The sequence below is a fragment of the Mus musculus genome, chromosome 8 (assembly GCF_000001635.26).
Source record: "Mus musculus strain C57BL/6J chromosome 8, GRCm38.p6 C57BL/6J".
NCBI classification, from domain to species: domain Eukaryota; kingdom Metazoa; phylum Chordata; class Mammalia; order Rodentia; family Muridae; genus Mus; species Mus musculus.
The window spans coordinates 90935834-90958988 of record NC_000074.6 but is presented as its reverse complement, the minus strand read 5'-3'; the positions used below and the strand labels follow the sequence as shown (position 1 = coordinate 90958988).

At 39.3% G+C, this 23155-nt stretch overlaps 1 protein-coding gene across 18 annotated transcripts in view; it reads right to left on the bottom strand.

Moving 5' to 3' along the window:
- Window positions 1–23155, bottom strand: part of Chd9 (chromodomain helicase DNA binding protein 9) — a 226215-nt gene that overhangs the window by 95528 nt on the left and 107532 nt on the right. For 13 of the 18 annotated variants that reach the window (XM_017312517.2, XM_017312519.2, XM_006530570.4 and 10 more), the window contains one exon: window positions 2275–2606. In XM_017312517.2, the coding sequence (XP_017168006.1) occupies window positions 2275–2606 (332 nt within the window). Of the gene's footprint in view, window positions 1–2274; window positions 2607–3306; window positions 3623–3659; window positions 21346–23155 lie in introns of those variants that run through there. The other 5 variants (XM_017312521.2, XM_006530571.4, XM_030243239.1 and 2 more) reach the window with 3 other exon arrangements.

Below are 23155 nucleotides of genomic sequence, written 5' to 3'. Positions count from 1 at the left end.
CCTTGTAGCAACCTAATTAATGTCTTGACATGTATTTATAACCAAGACAGAGAGTAAGCAAAACACAAAAAACTAAAACCAAAACCAAACAAAAAAACCAATGCTTCCAATACAATTGCCTCCAAATTTTAACTTAGGAAGCCTATATTTCACATTATTAGAAGTTAATATTAAGATTTTCTAATTTTAACTTGTTCAGAGATATGGGCAGAGAAATGTAGCCCATTCCTTTCTGCTTACTAGAGACTGGCATACTTGAGGGGCAGGGAGAAAAAAAAAAAAAGAAAAAAGTATTAAAGCAGTTGGTAATATAGTAAACATTTTATTTTAAATACTTACTTAAAAACAAGCAAGCAAACAAACAACTCTGAGAAAATGAGTTAGAGCCAAATAAGGTGGCATTGCCTGTAATCCTAGAACTGAGGAGCCAGAGGCAGAAGGACTTCACTAAGTTTGAGGCCAGTCTTTTCTACATAATGGGCTCCAGGACAGTATCAAACATAAAATAAAAATGAAAACGGACATCAACAACATCACCAAGAAACCACCCATTCTCCTTCCAGACAGCCATGGCAATACTATGATTTCTAACAATTCTAATTCACATTTTTAAAAATCCATGTTTCCCTTTGACTTAGTTATTCCCATCTTTACTTTCTATAAACAGTTACAATTTTTCTCATCAGTCCAATTTAGGTCTGGTATTACTTGTCTCTAGGTGCTTGGGTCTCTTTTATCCTCAGACTTAGAGCAAATAATAGTTATTATAGCTTTTGAAGCTCTCTACCAATTTTAATGTCACTGTTTTCAAAGTATTGTCCTTCTTAATGGCACATTTCTATGTCCATATCTCTGAACAAGTTAAAATTAGAAAATCTTAATAATATTAACTTCTAGTAATGTGAAGTATAGGCTTCCTAAGTTAAAAATAGATATAATTTTGGAAAAACAGGTACTTTCATTAAAAACAAATGAACAAAAACTCTTAAAAAATGAATGAATAAAGGCCAGAGAGATGACTCTGCAGGCAAGAGTACTTACTTCTCCTAGAGAGGACCTGGGTTCTGTGCCCAGAACCTGCATGGAGGCTCATAGCTGGCTGTACATGCATACTCTCTGGCATACACAGAAAGTAAATAAATAAATAAATCTAAATCAAGAATATCAGCACAATTTATGCTGTCTGTGAAGATGGCTGACATAAGGACAATATTTTTAAAAAGAAAAACAAAGGGGTAGAAATTGAACTTTGAATTCCACTTTGTCTGCAAATAGTGTATTACCAATAATAATTATTTATTGATGCATTATACACGAACAGACTGCATTTGTTTTGACTACATCGGGATGAAAATAAAGAGTTCAATGTGCTGGTAACTAAACAGCAATAATGCAAGCAAATGAAGAGTCTCTGGTCAGAGGGCTTCTCTCTCTGTTCTCTGTGTAAGTGAACAACAAAAATCCTACATTAGCTTACATAAAGCACTTTATGAAAAATTCTACAGAAAGCTTCAAAAAATGACTAGTCCTGTGAGAACAACCGTGAGCTAGCAGGGCCTTACATTATGCTCAACTTTACATACAAAGCCTGCATATATTTATATTTTGAAAATGTGCACACAGTCAAATGAAAACACATAGAATCGGCTCTGGCACTGAGGGGTTTGTCTAGCATGTATAAAACCTCAGTTGTAAAATTTAAGACAAAACACTAAGTCTGAGGATTCGATCCCTAACACTACAACAGATAGAATAATAAGACTCAACAGACAACTGGGAGAGGCGAGCACTTCTTTGCTCTATGGATTCTCCTGGAGCATTTAACACCTGGCCTCTTTATGACATAAAGTAAACCAGTAAACGCCTATTGTAACTCCCTACCAACAGTCCAGAGTTTTGAGCGGTTGGGTTTTCTGAGAAAATACTCTCTATTATGTTTTAAACTATTAGATGCCATGTGAGTTACAATGCCACTTGGAAGTAAAGAAATAGTGGAAGAATTTCAAATGTCTTTAAAGAAAGTGACTAATGAACTGTCACAAAAAATGTGAATTTTTAGTCCTTTCCCTTGCACATTTTGTTTTATTAATACAAAACACTGTGTTAACAGAAAAGTAATATTGGGAGACCCTAGACTATTACCTAATTCACTGAAAATGGAAATAAAATGCACACGGTAGACAGCAATGGAGTCCACACTCAAACCAACAGCAGAAAGAGGTTGGACCTCAGCAGGACCTGGAAAACATTACATTTAATTAATAATCAACTTACCCAATTTTTGTCTTCTCTTTCAACTTAGAATACGTTTTTGGTTTTTTGTTGTCTCTGTCTTTTGGCTTAGATTTCATCCTCCGACCTCTCTTTTCTTCTTTCCCTTCGACTGAAGCACTAGGAAAGTTCTCAGGGCTCATTACTCGCGGGATATTACGTTCCCCTCGCTCCTTTGCTCTTGCTATGGCCTCTGATATTATACGATTGGCCTTTTCTTGCTTGCTTTCTGATTCCACCCTTTTTCGTGGCTTCTTCTCAGACATGACCCTCACCTGGGTATTCTGCAGCTTAGTGTATGTCCCAGAACCATCACTCTTCTTGGAAGATGGAGGCTAAAGAAAAGAAAAATTATAAATAGAATATACCAAAGTATATTTTTAAAAAACTGACATAATGTCTGAAAAATTTAAGTTAAACAGCAGTAAAATGACAGAGCCGACATGTGAGTGACACAAACAAAGGTAGTGAGGCTCTGCTCACCTGGAAGTTAGGACAGAGCACAGCTCAGCTACTTGCAAATACAGGTTAAGGGGAGACAGATCGGTTGATACTCCTAATGCATAGAAATGTGGTTATTTCAGATTTTGTCCTGTGATTATTATTTACACTTAGGATGAAAGTCTTTTCTTTCATCTTTCTTCCAAAACTCAAAATTAATAAATTAAAAAAATAGCTATTGTAACTTAGAATCACTTCTCCTTAGAAAAAGAAAAACCCTGTTTTAAGACAAGAAAGAGAACACAAAATTATTTTAATGCAGCAGCATAGCTAGCTAGTTAGTAAACAGGCATTCTCTTATCTAAAATCAAAGAAAGTTTTAGTTTTCTCATGAAAGAGTTAAATGTGGATTTTTGTCTTTATTATAATTTTACTCAAGCTATTTTAGAAAGAAGCAAGCTTTTCAGTTTTATATTACAATTATTAATATTTTAGCAGTCTCACAGGAAACAGACCAAGAGCATTTTAAAAGAATTTCCTCTCCAAACACACATTCGTCCATATAGGCTTAGATCAGTTTTGCTAGGTTCTTACCCGTAAACATGACTGTGACTACAGCAGAGAAAAAACCCAGGAATTTCCAAGCACATTTTCATGCCGATTCCAGTGTGTTCTACTGGGTGTCTTTTCTATACCTGCCTCATCAAGATGTCAGAGCAGTGTCACAGCACTGGGGACAGAAGGACACGGTCTCTAAAATGCCACCTTAAGGCCTACAGACGACAACAAATAGCCCAGGCTGAGAAAACAGCACCCAGCTCAAGATGGCGATGCAGTGCGACTCCTGCCGCCGCTGCAGCAGCCAGTAACGAGGAGGGTTATTCAATCCCATTAGCCTTTTAGCCCAAAGAACCCCTCCTCCTCCCACTCATTCAGGCTTCACTTACCCTTCCTCTTGGCCTCTTCACTGAAGACATTTTTGGCGTCAGACAAAGGCTTGCCCTCTGCTTTTTCACCACCCCAGGCAGTGCTCAAGGAAAAAGCATTGAAAGAAGACTCCTAAATGGCCTATTTAGCAAGCTGCAACCGAGAGATGCACAGCCGTCCACAAATACACATTTTGATTTATCAACACATTCCTGCCTTGGCAAGTTTACGTCTGCTGTTCATCCTCTTTAGCTAGGATAAAGGCTGCAAGCCCTCCTACGAGCTCTTGCCTCAATAGCTGTAAGCAGATTCCAACAAAGCACAGAAAGAAATGAATGCACAAAGCATCAAAACGCATCAGCATGAATATTAGAGATGTCGTTAAAAATACTGACTCCTTCTGCGGAAGTAGGCCAGCAGATGGTGCTACCAGTTATTATTCCATTAGACTCTGCAGTTTAACCCCCAATGGACTGTTCTTCCCTCTGAAAGGCGTTAACTCTCAATCTGCCGCTCCCTACAGTAACGCATTAAAAATACCCATGAAAGTATGGTTTTTTTTTCTTTTCTTTCTTTTTAAAACATCTGGGAACTAAGACAGTGGAGAAATGGCCTTATGTGGCTGAATATTTTTTTTTAATCCAATGCAGTTTTTAGCAGAGAAAAATACTTTTCTTCACAAAATTATAATAAAACATTTAAACTACAAAAAGTAGCTGCCAATAAACAAAGGGTTAAAGAGCAGGTCATGCAAATGACCACTTCACAAGTGACTAGTTCACAATTAAGTCTCTTTTCACAGCAATAACCAAACAACTGTTACTTTTTAAATTGAGAAATAAAACTCTTTTTATTATCTCCATGAACCTATTGATTCTCCAGCAAAAATCTCAATCTCTTTGGCCTTTCCCCTTCATATTCTGTTTTAAACCTATGACAGATGAAATTTAAATTTAATGTCTTGTTAAAATAAATAAATTGACTTGAATTTGTTTTGGTTTTGTTCCCTTGTCTGAGACAGAGTCAACTTCTGCTGTCCTGGAACCCACAGAAATTCACCTGCCTCTGCCTTACCGTGCCTGAGGTTAGAGGCATATGCCACCACACCTGACTCTTGAATTTGATCATTGATAAAAGTTTTATATAGGTGTGTGTGTGAGAGAGAGAGACTATCTTAGTAAGCAATATCTGTCTTTAAATAGTTAAAACTTCACTACTTCATAACCCAAATTTATTTTTCTGTTGTTGTTTTACTTTTTTTTTTCAAGAAAGGTTTTCTTTGTATAGCTCTGGCTGTTTTGAAACTTGCTCTGTAGCCAGAACTCAGAGATCTACCTGCTTCTGTTTCCCAAGTGCTGGAATCAAAGATGTGTGCCACCACTGCCAGGCTTTATCTTTGCATTAATGCCCCCTTTACAGCTGTTCCTTAAAAGTCATCTGATATTGGTGTGAAAGCAGTGTTTTATCATAGTTCCTGTTGGGAAAACTAAAGGTTACAAGAGAAATGAAACTCTCCAAACTGCCCTGGAAGAACCAATCTGGACAGCATTGAGAGCAGAGTCAAGGCAGAGGAACCCCAGTCTCACTTAGTAATTAGTTAGTGCCAGGCAGTGTTCTAAGTATTTGTGGATACTAACTCATTTCATCCTGAAGAAAAAAACAGGTAATAACATTAACAAAGAGATGGAGGTAGCAAACTGGAGAGGACAGACACGGCTGTTGTTACAGAAGGACAGGGGGACAGAAGAAGGACAGAAGGGACAGAAGAGCAAATGACCACAAAAATATTGATATAAGCTAAAATACTTCTTATTTGGCATCAAGTACTATTCTCTCAGTTCCTAATAGTTCACATGCATTGACCCAGTTGACATTTAAGACTGATCAGTTTAGGTTCTGTACTGCTGTTAATTATTAATTTATAGATAGGGACACTTGTATGAAAGAAGTGACTTGCTTAAGGGTCCCACTGAGAGGAGCTAGAGAGATGGCTCAGCATTTAAAAGCTGGCTCCACTCACTGACTCCTCTTCCAAAGGACTCTGACTTAGTTCCTAGCAGTTCACAACAGCCTGTTCCTCTAAAAGCTCTAATGTCCTCTTCTGGCTTCTAGGCACTAGGAATGTACACAGTACACACACATGCATGCACGCAGAATACTCATACACACAAAATAAAATTTAAAAATGTAAAGATCTCATTGCTACTGGATAGGGGGACATAGATTAGAAGACAAGACATCCTCTTTAAAGAGACCATGCTTTTTAGCTATGCTATATGGGAAATAATTCAATCATAGTAATTTATAGAGATCAACTTAAAAAAACAAATACAAATGAGCAGTCTTCTCAAAATATCAGATTGGTAATAATGAAGCTAGAATGGATTTAAAAAACAAAACAAAACAAAACTCTTTCCAATGCCCTTTTAAAGATGCAGAGATCAATTAGGTAAGGATGCAATGTGGTTGAGCTGCAAGAAGAGTCAAAAGCTGGTTTCTGGACCAAGCTCTGGTATCAGAGAAGGTAAAGAAATGGGAAACCTAGTAGAGAAAATGTATGTGAATGTAATTCTTTTCATGCTGAGTTTCAAATGGTGAGCACTAAGATCTGGAGACTAGAACTAGAACCTTAAATAAACAGTAGTCTGGGTTGATCCTAGGTACATGACTCAAAACCTAATCAACATGAGCAAGGCAATATTTGAACTCTACACACACACACACACACACACACACACACACACACACAGAGTGAATCCCCTGCTGCTGTCTTTCTTCCCCTTATTCCCCTTAGGGCTCTCGTCACAGATCAAGGACAATTTCCAAGCCATCTAACTTTTCTGACAAGCTTCTTAGCAATCCCCACTATCTTACTGAAACATTATAACTGCTTAACAATTAATCTTATCAGTAGGATAGTGTGTGATCAAGCAGTTCTTCTGTTACTGGAATTTAAGACTTTATATTATATCCCCATAAGGTGGAAGTAATTTTCCAATTTATATAAAAATACTAACACAATGTTATCATTTTTGTCTACTTCTCAGTCTGCGTTGATCAAACCCTCTCAGACTCCCCTCAGTTACAGTTTGTTCTCCTCCTCTCTACAACCTTTGCTGTAGTAGCCCCCCATGATTACAGTGGGATCATGTGGGAAAATGTCGTCATTTAAAGTATTTGCGGATATGGAACATCGGATCTGCAATCTTTGTTCCATGAGATAAGGTAAAGTTTCTTGAATACACTGCAGTTTTTCTGGAGGTCTGTGGCACGGTCCTTGCTTAGTGTACTTCATGTCCTGGGTTCAATCTCCAGTGTGAAATTATGAAAGAAAGAACCAATTAATTAATTTCTCCAGCCACAAAAGGTAAATATATAAAGCAAATATTCCATAATAACTTGGTGCCAAAATGTAAAGGGATTTTAGTTGTTAACAGTAAGCTGATGTCCTCATTTTCATTTTTAGCCAAGGCTAGCCTTACCTAGACATCTTCAGAGCTCGAAATACAGGTGTGTGCCACACTCCCACACCCAGCTGAGACATGCTTTTAAACAAGGAAAAAAAATTACACTTATGTCTAATATTTCCCTCCGTTTTGTGTTGATTTATTGTCAGAGCTTCTGTCTGGAGCGATCACTTCACTTTCCTCTCTTCATATCTGTGAACTGTCATATTTATAAGTTCAAATGCTAATCTTGTGATCGGAGTATCCAGGTTTCCCTAGTAGCTAACAATCACATTGCTTTTTTTTCTTGTTAGGGTTAGAACATTGAGTTTATAGTGATATAGTAATACTTTTTAAAGTAGTGTCTATATTTTAATTATCAATGTGGTAGCTCAAGCAAGTAGTCTTAAACGTGTTTATGAAAGACAACAGTATTTTGCCCAACTTTAGGAAAGAAAAATCAAAGGAAAAGAACATGATAGATGTACCAGTAAAATCCAGACAAATCAGCGCATTCTGGGATTTGGAAAAACTATTCAAGGAATCTGTGTCTTTCACAAAGCAATTGTAAGAGAGAAAGTGAAGGAGGGATACAGACTCAACTGGAAGAGTAATCTATGGGGGACAAAACATAAAAGAAATAAGAGAAATTTTAAAAAGCTCTCCACCAAATGCAGTGAGCTCCTGGGCACTGTCTATTGATCTGAGCAAGTCAACCGAGCAGACAGTTTAAGGCAACTGAGAAGACAGTTTAAGCACCTGAGAAAATCTAAAGTCTGAGCCGATGGGAGGATAAGATGATACTGGTACAAGATGATAGGAGGCTGCTAAGGCTGGCTTCATTCTTGACTCCTGTGTACTTGTGAGATGACAGCATAATTACACTTTAAGTTATATTCTAAAATAGCAAGTAGTTTACTACGGCAAGGAAATTAAACACATAGAAAATAATAAAAATTGTTAAATCAAGTGATATGTGTTATGATAAATATATCTAGTCCTTATGCAGAGGGAATGAAAGAATCAATAAAGGATTACAGAATGATAGGAACCAAGGATGCTGGTACATACTTATCATCTCAGCACATGGAGGTATAGGCAGGAAAGACAGGTTTGTAACTAGCCTGGTCTATGTAAAAGTCCCAGCCCTGTCAACTTCTATGTAGTAAGGCCTATCTTTTTAAAATTTTTTATTAGATATTTTCTTTATTTATATTTCAAATGTTATCCCCTTTCCTAGTTTGCCCTCTGAAAATCCCCTATCCCCTCCCCCCACCCCACCACCTGCTCCGCAACTCACCCACTCCTGCTCTCTGGCTCTGACATTCCCCTATACTGGGGCATAGAACCTTCACAGGACCAAGGGCCTCTCCTCCCATTGATGACTGACAAGGCCATCCTCTGCTACATATGCAGATAGAGCCATGAGTCCCACCATGTGTTTTCTTTGATTGGTGGTTTAGTCCCAGGGAGCTCTGGGGGAACTGGTTAGTTCACATTGTTGTTCATCCTATGGGGCTGCAAACCCCTTCAGCTCCTTGGGTCCTTTCTCTAGCTCCTTTATTGGGGATCCTGTGCTCCATTCAATGGATGGCTGTGAGCATCTACTTCTGTATTTGTCAGGCACTGGCAGAGTCTCTCAGGAGACAGCTATATCAGGTTCCTGTCAGCCAGTTCTTGTTGGTATCTGCAATAGTGTCTGGGTTTGGTGGTTGTTTATGGGATGGATCCCCAGGTGGGGCAGTCTCTGGATGGTTGGTCATTCCTTCAGTTTCTGCTCTGAACTTTGTCTCTGTAACTCTTTCCATGGCCTATCTTTAAAAATAAAAGTCTGCGTGCCTCAGAAGACTAAGGCAAAGGACTTGTAAGGATGGAAAAGAGGAAAGAAGGAGCAAAGGAAGAAGAAGAGAGATGAGAAAGAACAGTACGTACAGCTAACTGCAATACCAGAATCCTGTAATTTTTCATTGACAAGCCATGCATATTATAAAACTATATATACATGTCACCCTATATATCTTACCATATATATCTCATATACTGTTTCTATCACTTTTTAAATGTGTCCAATGAAGAGTATGTATTACATTAAGTCACAAAAACTTATCAAGTTCATTACTTGCTGAAAAGAATAAATTCAAAAAATTCTGAATCCATTAACCCATCCTTAACATAAGAAGCTATTCTTATACAATAATAATAATAAGTTATGAGGCTGAGTGCCTGTTGTGCTTGTGTGGTGATGGTACATGCCTTTAATCCTAGCACTCAGGAGGCTGAGAGGCAGAAGGATCTCTGAGTTTGAGGCCAGTCTGGTCTACAGATCAAGTTATAGGATAGCACGGGCTACACAGAGTGACCCTGTCTTAAAAAACAAAACCAAAAACAAACAAGCAAAAAAAGTGCTTGGTGCTCTTGTAGAGGCCCTGGGTTCAGTTCCCAGCAACCTCATGATGGCTCACAATTGTCTGTCACTCTAATTACAGAAAACTCAACAACCTGGGCTGGAGACATGGCTTAAGGGTTAAGAGCGCTGACTACTCTTCCAGAGGTCCTGAGTTCAATTCCCAGCAACCACCTGGTGGGTCACAACCATCTGTAATGGGATCTGATGCCCTCTTCTGGTGTGCCTAATAGTGTACTCATATACATAAAATAAATAAATAAATCTTTTTTTAAAAAAAAAAAGAAAATTCAACACCCTCTTTTAGTTTCCATGGGCACATCCCACAAACAATATACATACATAATGCTGGTACACAAACACATAAAAAAGAATAAGTAACTGCACGTAGTGGTATACAACCTCAATCCCAGCCCTCCAGAGCAGAAGCAGGTGGATCTCTGTGAGTTCAAGGCCAGCCTGAGAGTGGTTTCTCAAGAAAGGGTTTTTCTGTGTAGCCTCTGTAGACCAGGCTAATCTCAAACTCAGAGAGTTGTCTGCCTCCACCTCCTGAGTGCTAAGTCCTTTCCTTGATAGATCATAGTCATCATTCTCCATGGTTTGCCTGTGTACGAGGGTGTTTAAGTTTGAGCTATCATCTCATTATAAACTATCAGTTTAAAATAGTAACTAACATTCTTTATAAACAAAATAGACTGGTGTTTTGTCAGACATTGGTGTTATCTTTTTATGTGTGCATGCATGTATCTGTAGAGGTTAGAGGAAGATGTCTGATGTCCTCTAGCATGTTCTGCCTTATTACCTTAAAATAAAACTTTAGCTCATCATTTTTCAACAAAGTTGACAGCCAGTAAGCCCTGCCAAATGTGTTTCTGTTGGGGTTACAGGTGAGAATAGTCACACTGAGCTATAAAGAGACACTGTGAGTGCTGAGAATTGGAATCCAGCTCTCATACTTGCACATCGAGGGCTCTAACCTACCAAGCCATCACCCCTGATGAAATCCTGCCATCTCTCTCAAGCCCTTCCATACATGTTCAGAAATATTTACTGAATATGTTCAGAAGTTAACATTGATCCTAGTCCAAAAATTTTTGAAAACTTATTCTAAAAGGTTACTGAATGCGTTCATTGCATTTAGAGGTGTACTAGCCAGTTGTATGTCAACTTGACACAAGCTACAGTTGTCTGACCCTTAATTGAGAAAATGCATCCATAAAATCAGGCTGGTCACAACCCTGAAGAGCAGCAGTTGTAACCCTGTGGGTTACAACCTACAACCCCCTTGGGGGTCACATATCAGATATTTACATTATGCTTCATAATAGTAGCAAAATTATGGTTATGAAGTAGCAATGAAGTAATTTTATGGTTGGGGGACATCACACCACCAGGAATTGTATTAAAGGGTTGCAGCATTAGGAAGCTTGAGAGCCACAGCTGTAAGGCATTTTCTTAATGAGTGAGGGCCCAGCCCATTGTGGGTGGTGCCGTCCCTGGGCTGGGGGTCCTGGGTTCTATAAGAAGGCAGGACTTGCAAGTCAGTAAGCAGCACCTCCATGGGCTCTGCACAGCTCCGGACTCCAGGCTCCTGCCCTGTGTGAGTTCCAGTCCTGACTTCTTTGGATGACTGACCAAATAACCCTTTCCTCCCCAGGCTGCTTGTGGGCATGGCACTTCATCATTGCAATAGTGACAGAAACCAGGAGACTAGGAAGGCTGCAGGGCAACTCAGCAGAGGCTATTTTGTTCTCTAGTAGTTTGGAAATTTCGACTAGAAGATCACTGCAGAATCAAAGGGGAAAAGCTTAAGTTTTACATCAGGGAAGAGAGCTCTTTGGAGAACTGTGTTCTACGCACCTGAAGCAACACATACCACAAGATATGTGGTACAAGATATGTGGTAAAAGAACGAGTGGATGAGGTGGATCAATTTGTCAAAGGCTATATACCTTTTTAACCCTTAAATGTTAATTCTGAGTTACACAATTTGTGTAAGAAATTTGGCCTTGTTGGCCATGTTGGGCTACAATCCAAGCAACTGGCAGATAGAGGAGGAAGGTCAGGATTCAATCAATTTTGCTCCGTCTGTGATTTCTAGAGTAGTTCATGTTTTAAAAGGATTGCCTCTCTTCAGATAGGGGTTAGACATCTTGGACTTTTAGGTAGAGTTGGTGCCAAAAAAAAAAAAAAAGTTAGCCATCAAAACTATGTGATTTAGGGGCTGGTGAGATGGCTCAGTGGGTAAGAGCACCCGACTGCTCTTCCAAAGGTCCGGAGTTCAAATCCCAGCAACCACATGATGGCTCACAACCATCCGTAACGAGATCTGACGCCCTCTTCTGGTGTGTCTGAAGACAGCTACAGTGTACTTATATATAATAAATAAATAAATCTTTAAAAAAAAAAACTATGTGATTTGGGTTATAAAAATACATACTATATAACTTCATTTGTGCAACATTCTTATTCTTTCCTCCTCCTCCTCTTCCTCTTCTTGTCTTTTTGAGACAGGGTTTCTTTGTGTAAGCCTGGCTGTCCTGGAACTAACTCTGTAGAACAGACTGGCCCCTAACTCACAAAGACCTGCCTGCTTCTGCCTCCTGATTGCTAGGATCAAAGATGTGTGCCACCACTGCCCAGCCTGTATAACTTCCTTGAAGTAGCAAAACTATATAATAGATTAATTAACAGATTAGTGGTTGCTAAGGATGAGGGACAGGAGAAAGAGGTATGGTTATAACAAGCATGCTCTTAAGGATGTTGGTGGTAATGAGTGACTACAAATAGATAAGTCAATGAATTTATTCATTCATTTACAAATGTTAAAGCTTTATAGAAATCCATGACGTAGGCTGGAAACACAGCTTTAGTGGTAGAGAACTTGCCTAAAAATGCATCAGGCCTTAGTTTGGTCCCCAGCACTGTAAGTCACCCAATCAATCATAGATAGCATGTTAAACTGAGACAGTCTATAAAATTAATGGGCTGTGTCTATTAGCCAGCTCTGCTTTATTATATTGTACTTTTATGATGCTACCATTAGCCAAGCATGATGATGCAAACCTATAAGATCATCATTCTGGAGGTAGAGACAAGATGACGTGAAGGAGTTCAAAGCCGTCCTGGGCCATATAAGGCCATATCTTAAACAAACAAAACAAACAAACAAACAAAAACTACCATTGTAGAAACTGAGTATAAATGCACACTGGAATTCTCTGTATCTTTTTCTTAAAAATTGCATATGAATCTACAATTATCTAAATTATCTTTAAAAACAATATCTCAAGAACTGGTAAAAGGGGGCTGGTGAGATGGCTCAGCAGTTAAGAGCACTGACTGCTCTTCCAAAGGTCCTGAGTTCAGATCCCAGCAACCACATGGTGGCTCACAACCATCGTAACAAAAATCTGATGCCCTCTTCTGGAGTGTCTGAAGACAGCTACAGTGTACACACATATAATAAATAAATAAATCTTTAAAAAAAAAAAAAAGAACTGGTAAAAGGACCCAGTGAGTTAAAAGGAACTTGTTGCCAGACCTGAACACCCGAGTCCAATCCCCAGAATCACATGGTGGAAGGAGAGAACCAACTCACACAGTCGTCCTTTGTCTTGTATATCCACACCATGCCATATGATGCACCCATCCAACACATGTGCATGCACATGCTCACACATATGGTCTAGCAAAATAATTTTAAAAATATCTCAAAATAAAAGAGGAAGGGAGGAAAAAAGACAAGGCACATGCCCCAAGTAAAGAATGAGATAAAAAGTGTGTTGTTTTAAACCATTATATTAAGCACAATTTGGTATCACACAGCATTAAAAGAAACATACTACAGCCAGATGTGTTGATGCTTGCATTAAATCCCAGCACTTAGGAGGCAGAGACAGGCATATCTCTGTGAGTTCTAGGCTAGCCTGGTCTACATACTAAGTTCTAGGATGGCCAAGGCTACATAGAGAGACCCTGTTTCAAAACAACAACAGAAATAGGAGATGCAAGAGGAAGATGTATGTGAATGTGTGTGTGTGTGTGTGTGCAATATAAAATTTTAAGCTACTTTGTTGATGTTACTTATTAAAAGCAAAACATATCTTTCTCCTTTGCTGTAAGATATGAGGGAAAGTCTCCAACTAACTTCTGGCCAGAGGTTAAAAAATATTTTCTAATTAATTGCATCATTTACTAATACACTCATCCAGATGGCCTATTAAAACAAAAGAAAAGTAAACAGTTACAACTAATGAACTAAAGTCACAGATCAAAACCAAAATCAAATAAACTCCAGACCAAAAGTCAACTGTAGACACAAATTACTCTCAACCAAAAACCAGCAGCTAATAGAGGAAAGAGAGAGAGAAGAGAGCATGGGGGATAGAGAACATAGAGCATGGAGAGCAGGGAGGAAGACTGAGCATGGAGGATAGAGTTTAGGAATGCAAGCCTAACCTGTCTGTCTGTCTGTCTGTCTTTGTCTCTGTCTCTCTCTTAATGGAAAGGAGAGATATCCCCTCCTTTTTAGAACTTTGTTTATTTTGTTTGGGTTTTGCTTCTGAATTTTATTGATTTATTTTATGAATATGGGTGTTTTGTTTGTATACATGTCTGTACAAACCTGGCCAGAAAAGGGTGTTGGAAGCCACAGGACTGGAGTTCAGGATCGCTGTGAGCCACCATGTGGGATCCTGGAAACTGTACTCTGATCCTCTGAAAGAGTGGCCAGTGCTCTTAAGCACTAAGCCATCTCTCCAACCTGCAAGCCTAGTTTACTATCTGAAAATTAATTCACAGAGTACAGCTTAGCAAGAGCCTCATGAAAGCTTTATATCCTATCTTGTGATAAAGGAAAACAAATACTCAAATTCACTATCCCTCATGATGTAACTACTCATGATGCAGCAATTAAGACTAGAAGGGAGTAGCCAACAATTTGCTAAATAGGACATCTATGCAAACCCCACAACGAGCATCAAGCCTCACGGTGAAATACAGGAGGAGCAACTTAAGACCACATGGTCACAACATCTCTGTGGTGGGAGTCTTGTGAGTGTATGCCCAGGGAAGTAGAGCTGGGTCAGATGACAGCTCGAACTAGTTTTGTTTTGTTCTTTTTATGAGATTTCCACAGTGCCACAGCAGCTGACACTCTGATCAATAGTAATGAAGGTCCCTTCTCTCCATATGCTCTTCAGAAGTTGCTGTGACTTGCTTTCTTACCTAATCCTCATAGGAGAGATGAAATAGAAAAGCAGTTTTACTTGCTCTCTATGATAAACTAAGGATAAACACTTTGTGTTTATATCCACAGATTTATGATGCTCTCAACCTTGGATAGAGAAGCTGCTGCTTTCTTTTAATTTTTGAGACAGGGTCTCTCTATGTAGCCCTGACTTTCCTGGAACTCACAGAGCTCCTCCATGCCACCACGCCTAGTTCAGAGAAGCTCCTTGAGTTGGTAGGAGTTAAAGCAGAGCCTCAACTGCTGAAGCAAACATCTGTGAGCTTTTAGCCACTGGTGAGATGTCTATATAAACCACCCCCTATCAGTTCTAGACACACAGAGGCGATCTTCCGATCAGCTGGTGCGTTCTTCAATTTCTTTCATCCTCTTCCTCCTCCTCCTCCCCCTCCCCCTCCTCCTATGTGTGTGTGTGTGTGTGTCCTGAAGTTACCCTCACAGATATAGTTTACCTTCCTGGCTGCATTTCTTGTGGATATTAAACTATTGTAAGTGGGTATTTTCCTTGATTTCTTTTGCAGCAAGTTGTCAATATAGAACATAATTTTATATGACTGGTGCCAATGTTAGTCACACTGTATAGAAAAAGAGACTGAGTTTGGAAAGATAAACAAATCTGCTCAGTATTTTAAAATGAGTTATTTTTAACTATGCTTCTTTCTGTATAGGTATACATACATGACGGCAGGTAACCACAAAGACCTGAGATGTCTGATCTTCTGGAGCTGAAGTTACAAGCAGTTGTGAGCTACTTACCTAAATTAAAATAATACATACATTTTACATATTCATAAAAATGATGTTAACTTGATTTTGTTGGGAAGTTCCAATTCCACACAGTAAATTCTGATGAAAGATAATTTTTTTAACTTCTTTTACTACTTCATTTAATTAGACTAATTTCCCTCCTTCCTTCCTTCCTTCCTTCCTTCCTTCCTTCCTTCCTTCCTTCCTTCCTTCCTTCCTTCCTTCCTCCTTTTCCTTTCCTTTCTTTTTCTCTTTCTTCTTGTCTTTTCCTAGACAGAGTTTCTCTGTGTAATTGCCCTGGCTGTCTTGAAACTAAATCTGTAGACCAGGCTGGCCTCAAACTCGCAGATGTCCCCCTGCCTCTGAGGCTGCTAGGACTAAAAGGGATTTGCCACCACCACCTGGCTTAGCTTTCTTTCTTATACTCCAAATTAATGTGTGTGTGTGTGCATGTGTAAACATACATATATATTTTAAAGTATTAAATTCTTCTAAAGAGATTTTTTCTAAAATTAAGTAGACTGTATCCTTATTATAGCTCAGCCTGCTGTCTCTTTAAGAATACTAAGCAAACTGTTCATTCTGTTAGCACATGGTCAGCTAGAGATATGACTTAGTGTTTAAGAGGGTATTACTCCCAAGACCCACAGCATGCAGCTTGCAAGCACTCATACCTAACTCAAACTCCAGGACAAAATCTGATGCCTTTGGCTTCCTAGGGTGGGCAAATAATGCACGCATGCATGCACACACATAAATAGATAGATAGAGAGATAGAGATAGATAGATAGACAGATAGAGAGAGAGAGAGAAAGAGAGAGAGAGAGAGAGAGAGAGAGAGTTTTTTGTTGTTGTTGTTTTGTTTTGGGGTTTTTTTTTGGGGGGGGGTTTCGAGAAAGGGTTTCTCTGTATAGCCCTGGCTATCCTGGAACTCACTCTGTAGACCAGGCTGCCCTCGAATTCAGAAATTCACCTGCCTCTGCCTCCCAAGTGCTGGAATTAAAGGCGTGTGCCACCAAGCCCAGCAATAGATAAATATTTAAAATAAAATAAAAACTCAACTTGTTAAGGATAAAGAGAAAAATTATTTATTATTTTCCTTCGCAAATAGCAAGACTGATGACCAGTTTATCTTCCTGGTCACTAAAGCCCAGTTCCTGAATGAAGAAACATAGCAGTAATGAGTAGCATCAAGAGGCTGTAGAAAGCACAAGATAAAGTAGAAACCACAAAAGATGGTTTCCAGAACCCCAATATATCAAAATCTGTAGTTATCTAAGTCCCTTATATTTAAAAAAATGGTATAAATACTTGCACATTATAGGTAATAAATTATAACTGTTCTCTGTAACACAGTGTTTTGAATATAATGTCTCACATAGAAGGGTGTTGCTCTCATTTTTGGTTACCTGTAAAAGCACTACAGACTTTTATTTATGAAAGAAAGTTGTAACAATAAGCAAGTCATGGCCTTTCTAACTCATCTTACTGTTGGTATATGAAGCTATAGAAATGAGGATATACAAATGCATATTCAAGTGGGGAACCAATACCTGTTCACAGACTGTCCTTTTTCCACGAATTATAAAGCACTCCTTGTACAGTAAATGCACACAATGTGGTCTACACAGTTCCCTGGGGTGCACTTGACTGAAAGCTGTAGCGCAAGCTCCTGCTGTGCACTTGATGTCTCTCCCTACAGCACTGCTACCACATCGTAGTAAAGCACTTCTTCATTTATGATACTTTCAGGTTACTCAAATAGAGAAGCCTCGTCAGTCACAGTTCACTATTATAAAATAGATAGTTTAAAAATCTTGATTGTCTGAGTAAGCCAAAGTGCAAAACAGAAATCGTCTAGCAATTTATCTACAGCTAGAGGATAAATGCTTGATATTCCTGTCAAATCTTCTAGATTAAAATGCCCTACTTTAACTAAAAAAATAGAATATTATAATTGCTACACAGAAGCTACATAGACAATTTAAATAATATATTCTAAAACTACAGTGATAGAATTTTAGGAGTTGAAATAAACAAGTTAGTCCATTACCCACCTACAGAAATTCTCTTAGGAAAATTCTGGGTAGGCCAGGCGTGGTGGTGCACGCCTTTAATCACAGCACTTGGGAGGCAGAGGCAGGTGGATTTCTGAGTTTAAGGCCAGCCTGGTCTACAAAGAGAGTTCCAGGACAGCCAGGGTTACACAGAGAAACCCTGTCTCAAAAAAAAAAAAAAAAAAAAAAACAAGAAAGAAAGAAAGAAAGAGAGAGAGAGAGAGAGAGAGAGAGAGAATGAATTCTGGGCTACTATCCTACTTCTCCACTTTCAATAAAAGAGCTTTATTGGAAACTTCTTCCATGATCTCATTTCTGCTTGCTAGGCTTTATTCTGGCCTCTGAAGTCCTTCAAACATCTGAAGATAATTATTGGGTTTACCTTTGGGACATTTGGTGTTATCATACATACAATATTTTAAGTTTTTTGTTTGTCTTGCCCTGGGATTGTTCTCCCTCTGGTAATGGATAATCTATTACCAGCATTGCCTGAAGAAATCCATAGTTTTCTATAGCTGGAGGTTCTCAACAGTATGGGGGATTAGGGATGGGGGATGGGGTGTGCTTACACCCTGGAAGAGGCCAAAGCATACTAGACCACTTCCTCTATCACTCCCCACCTTATTTCTTCAAGGCAGTATCTCACTGAACTTGGAGCTCAGCATCTTTTGGCTGGACTGACTGACTAGCAAGTCCCAGCAATCCTCCTGTCTCTGTCCCACACAGTGCAGGAGTTAGTGCAACAGCACACCTGGCTTTTGGGTGCTGGGAATCTGCTCTCAGGGCCTCATGCTTGCCCAGCAAGTTCTCTTACTCACTGAGTCATCTCCCCAGCACTAGTAATGTCGAGTTTTGAATGGGAAGAGGGGGAAATTAGCATATTACTGTTATATAGTATGTAACCATTAACATACTTACCCAAAGTGATAATGGAATCAAACTAGGAGGGGTTGAACTAACAGTAACTGTTTATTATGTACCTTGATGTTCATTATCCTCTCCAAACCTCAGTTTCCTCTCATGTAAATGAAAGCAAAGGATCAAATCCAAATGAAGTGTTCATTGTGATGGCCCAATGTGTTGATAAATGTATGTCAAGTATTTAGATACAGCACTTAAACTTTTTGCCAAGCACTGTCCTGTTAGCTATTACACTTTCTTAGCAGGAGGCTGTGAGGTGTGGCTGTTTGGTTAATTGTAGGCTTTAGAAGACAGAGCCAGGAAGACTGTAGCAAGTGGGAGGTAGAGGGCTTCCAGGCTTGTAAAGTGAGTTCCAGGCCAGTGAGGACTTTATAGGGTATCTGTCTCACTGGATACTTACGTAACAAAGTGTCAACAGTGACACTTGGATTCTAACTTTGTTTCTTAAAATTGCAACACTGTTTGTACAACAGACTTCACTGGCTACTTATATAACAAAATGTCAACAGTGGTTATCTTTCCTAACAACCTCACAAGTTCCAATTTCATTCTTATCTTCCTCTGCTCCTTCACTCCTTGTTCTTGCTTTTAGAGACAGAGTGTCACTAAATTTTCCAAACTTGCTGAGAAGTCTAATCTTCTGGCCTCAATCTCTAGAGTATGAGAAATCATGGTCATATCCCATATCTATTCTGTATCACACATAGCAATATTTTTTACATATGTGTCTTTTAAATAATCAATGTTTATAACAACCTTATATTAAATTTATTAAGAAAATATTATCTTAAAAATATGCCTTGTAGCCAGATGTGGCTGTGCATACCTTTAATAATCCCAGCACTGGGGAGGGGAGGGGTAGGAGCAGAGACAGGAGGATTCCCTGAGTTAAGAGGTCATCCTGGTCTACAGAGTGAGTTCCAGTGGAGCCAGGGCTACACAGAGAAACCCTGTCTTAAAACAAACAAACAAACAACAAACCGCAAAACAAAACACAGCAAAAGTGCCTTGCACAGGCTGTCCAATCTCACTTTTCATGTGTTTAAATAGTATGTATCACTGTAGCTTAAGAGGGAAGAACATTGAGAAGTTAAGCAATGTTAAATTATCAGAGCCAGGCAGTGGTGGCTCATGCCTTTAATCCCAGCATTTGGGAGGCAGAGGCAGGCGGATTTCTGAGTTCGAGGCCAACCTGGTCTATGGAGTGAGTTCCAGGACAGCCATAGCTAGCTACACAGAGAAACCCTGTCTTGAAAAAAACAAAACAAAATAAAACAATACAAAAATTATCAGAAAAGCTAACAGAGCATCATATATAAGCACATCTAAACCAGCATTTCCTGTTTCGAATGACAGTTAAGCCACCCTACATCACTTTGCTATAGAATGTGTACAGTGAATTTAACTTATATGTCATTTTCACTTTGCAAAGACAAAAACTAGAGACTGTTATAATAGAACAAAATATGTTATAAAAGAGCTTAAAAATCCTAGAGTGTTTGTCTGTCAAATTATTTTCTCCAAAAACAAAAGATGAAGGTGAATGTTTTGTTTCTGCTTCAATGTTGTAAAGAATCACTTGGAAACACTCGCTATGGCTTCTCCTACCCCTTTGCTCCACTAATCTATAAGCAGGCCTCTTTCCTTAGCTTTTTCTCCTTTTCAAATAGCAACTAAGCATGATGGCATACAAGCCTTTAATCCTAGCACTTAGGAGACAGAGGCAGGTCTCACTGTGAGTGTGAGACCAACCCTGTCCACACAGAGAGTTCCAGGCCAGCCTTGGTACATAGTGAAACCTTGTGATAAGCTAGTTGACATTTGTCCACATGACTACCATTGAGGGAAGAGAAAAGGCAAAGCATAGAAATACTCTTTAAACAGTCAGCTTTCTCAGCAGTCTTGTCCATTTGAGGGAAGCACCACAGTGACTTTTCAGGAAGTAGATCAAAGAGTAATCTTGTCCACAGTATAAGCTTTGTCTCAGAACTTCCTTTGTTGGGATGTGTACACAGCTGCTCACTATAGAGCACATGTGGAGAACTGCTTTAGGGGTCTGTTTCAGACTCAGGTGGGCAGCCACGCACAGCGAGAGCTTTAACTCGCTGCCCTGTATCACCAGGCTTATGGCAGAATTAGCTTTGATCAAGAAAGGAAAATTGGACACCGCTCATATTCTATAACACCGCTCATAAATGGCTATAATAGTATGTGCTAGTTTAATCCAAAACAAAATTATTGCAAGAGATAGAGCTAATGAAACCTGATTTTAAAAATGAGAGAGAGAGAGAGAGAGAGAGAACGCGAGCAAGAGCGAGAAAAGGAAAGCTGGGCGTGGTGCAAACCTTTAATCCCAATCCTAGCATTTAGGAGGCAGAGGTCCCCTTTAATCCCAGCCTGGTTTACAGAGTGAGTTCCAGGACAGTCAGAGCTACACAGAGAAACTTGTGCTAAACCAAAACAACAATAACAAAACAAACAAAACAACAAACAAACTAAGAGCACTAGAGCTGGAGGTGGCTTAGTGGTTAAAAACAGGAGCTGTTCTTCCAGAAGACCCAGGTTTGATTCCCACTACCCATATAGGGACTCATAACCATCTCTAACTCTAGTTCCAAGGGATCTGATGCCCAATTCTAGCCTCCTTAGGCCCCTGGCATACAAGCAGTACAGATATATATATACAAGTATAACACCTATACACATACATTTCAAAAAATAAAAAAGCACGGGGCATGGTGGTGCACGCCTTTAATCCCAGCACTCAGGAGGCAGAGGCAGGCAGATTTCTGAGTTCGAGGCCAGCCTGGTCTACAAAGTGAGCTCCAGAACAGCCAGGACTACACAGAGAAATCCTGTCTCAAAAAAAAAAAAAAAAAAAAAAAGGTTAGTAGCTTTTAAACTTCACTAACTTATCAGTCCAGAACAAGAAAATGTGTTTTAAAAATGATTTTAATTATTATGTATGTATACATATCTGCATATGAGAGCAGAGAGAAGGATGTTAGATCCCCTGGAGCTGGAGTGATAGGCAGTTGTGAGCTGTGTGATATAGGTGCTGGGAATTGAACCAGGGTCCTCTGCAAGAACAATATGTGCTCTTAACCACTGAGTCATCTCTCCAGCCCACAATGATTTACAAATGGAGTTTTAAAAGAATTTCTCTTGAATGTCTGTATGTTTATATGTTAGCAATGGAGGAGGCCACATCACTTGCAAATCTACAAAAGTGAGCCCTTACTTTCAAAGTTGGAAACATCTTTAGAAAAAAATGAATCAGAAGACAAAACAACAAACAACAAAACACTTCCTTCTTAGAAAAACAAAGCAAGAAAGTAAATAAGTTTAATGGTTGATAGTTGAATTCTACATTGGACAAAGCAATTAGTAAAAGACTATATACAAACAATAGACTAAACTAAATTCTGTCATTGGAGAATTTCTCCATGCTTGACCCTCCCTCCAGTAGAGGGAGCAATATCCTACACTCAACAAGTAGAATGGAGCTAGGTCTGTGCCTTTAAAGACTACCTAAGCATATCTTCAGTACGTCCATCTTAGACATTTCCAAGCCTGTGCATTGATACTCAGGTTCCAGAACTTGAACCATAGCTGCAGAAAGTGCTCAGAGAGTTGTCATGGGCAGTGTTTACTCAGCTGTGAATCCTGTCTGCTAAACTATTATCTGCCACTAAATTATTTGGTGCCACTGGTGCAGCAGGGACAAGCCTGTCATGAGGATAACCAGCCTGCTGGACTGGATTTGAGATGCCCCACATCTGGTACTGTAGACCCCGTCAAAAGAGACTACACCTGGGAAGACCACCCACAGGCCCAGTGGAGAAGATATTACTGTTGTTTTGCTAAGTGGATATGATATGCCTACCAAAGTACCTTCTAAATAATCACATTTATGCCATTAGATTACAGCTGCTGTCAGCTTTATGTCAGAGAAGTATTATTTTTGTGGCGGACAGCAATTAACTGGTCAAAGTGTTGAGGGTACGTGAACATTGAATGCTTTGCTCTAACTGGAATATCTGTATGGCCAGTCCAAGGCTCAGAAGTGGCGGGACCAAGGCTCAGAGGACATTTCACAAGAGGAGGCATAAAGACCATCATAGTGGAAGGCAGGGGTAGAGTGCTGTGAAATGTGTCACCTGGGCATAGTGTGTCTACTGCAGCTCTGCACACCTCTTCAAAACCTGCACACGATTGGATCCATCACCAACATTCAGTCATGGAAGCAGGACAGGTTCACAAGGTCCTGCCCCTCTCTGAGAATCTATAGGCAGTAGTTAGGGGAGGGAGAGACACTTCCATCACTGTTGTAGCTACTGGCAAGGTGTTCTTTCTGGTCCCTATAAACAGCCCCTCACCCGTACTCCTGTAAGCCACTGTGATGAAGATCATTAGGTCACACCACAAGCAAAAGCAAAAGGAAGGCTGATTGGAAAGAGGATGAGGATCAAGAGGAGACAAAAGAAGTTATTATAGTGCTTGTTAATATGATCAAACTACATTATATGCATATACACATTATGTGTATGAAAAGGTTACAACAAAGCTTTCTATTATATATAATTAACATATGCAAAAAAAAAAAACTAATGTGTTGAAAATGTTATTTGAAGTAAAACAAAGCCAGGCTTGGTGGCGAAGGCTTGCAATCCCAGGTATGTGGAAGGCT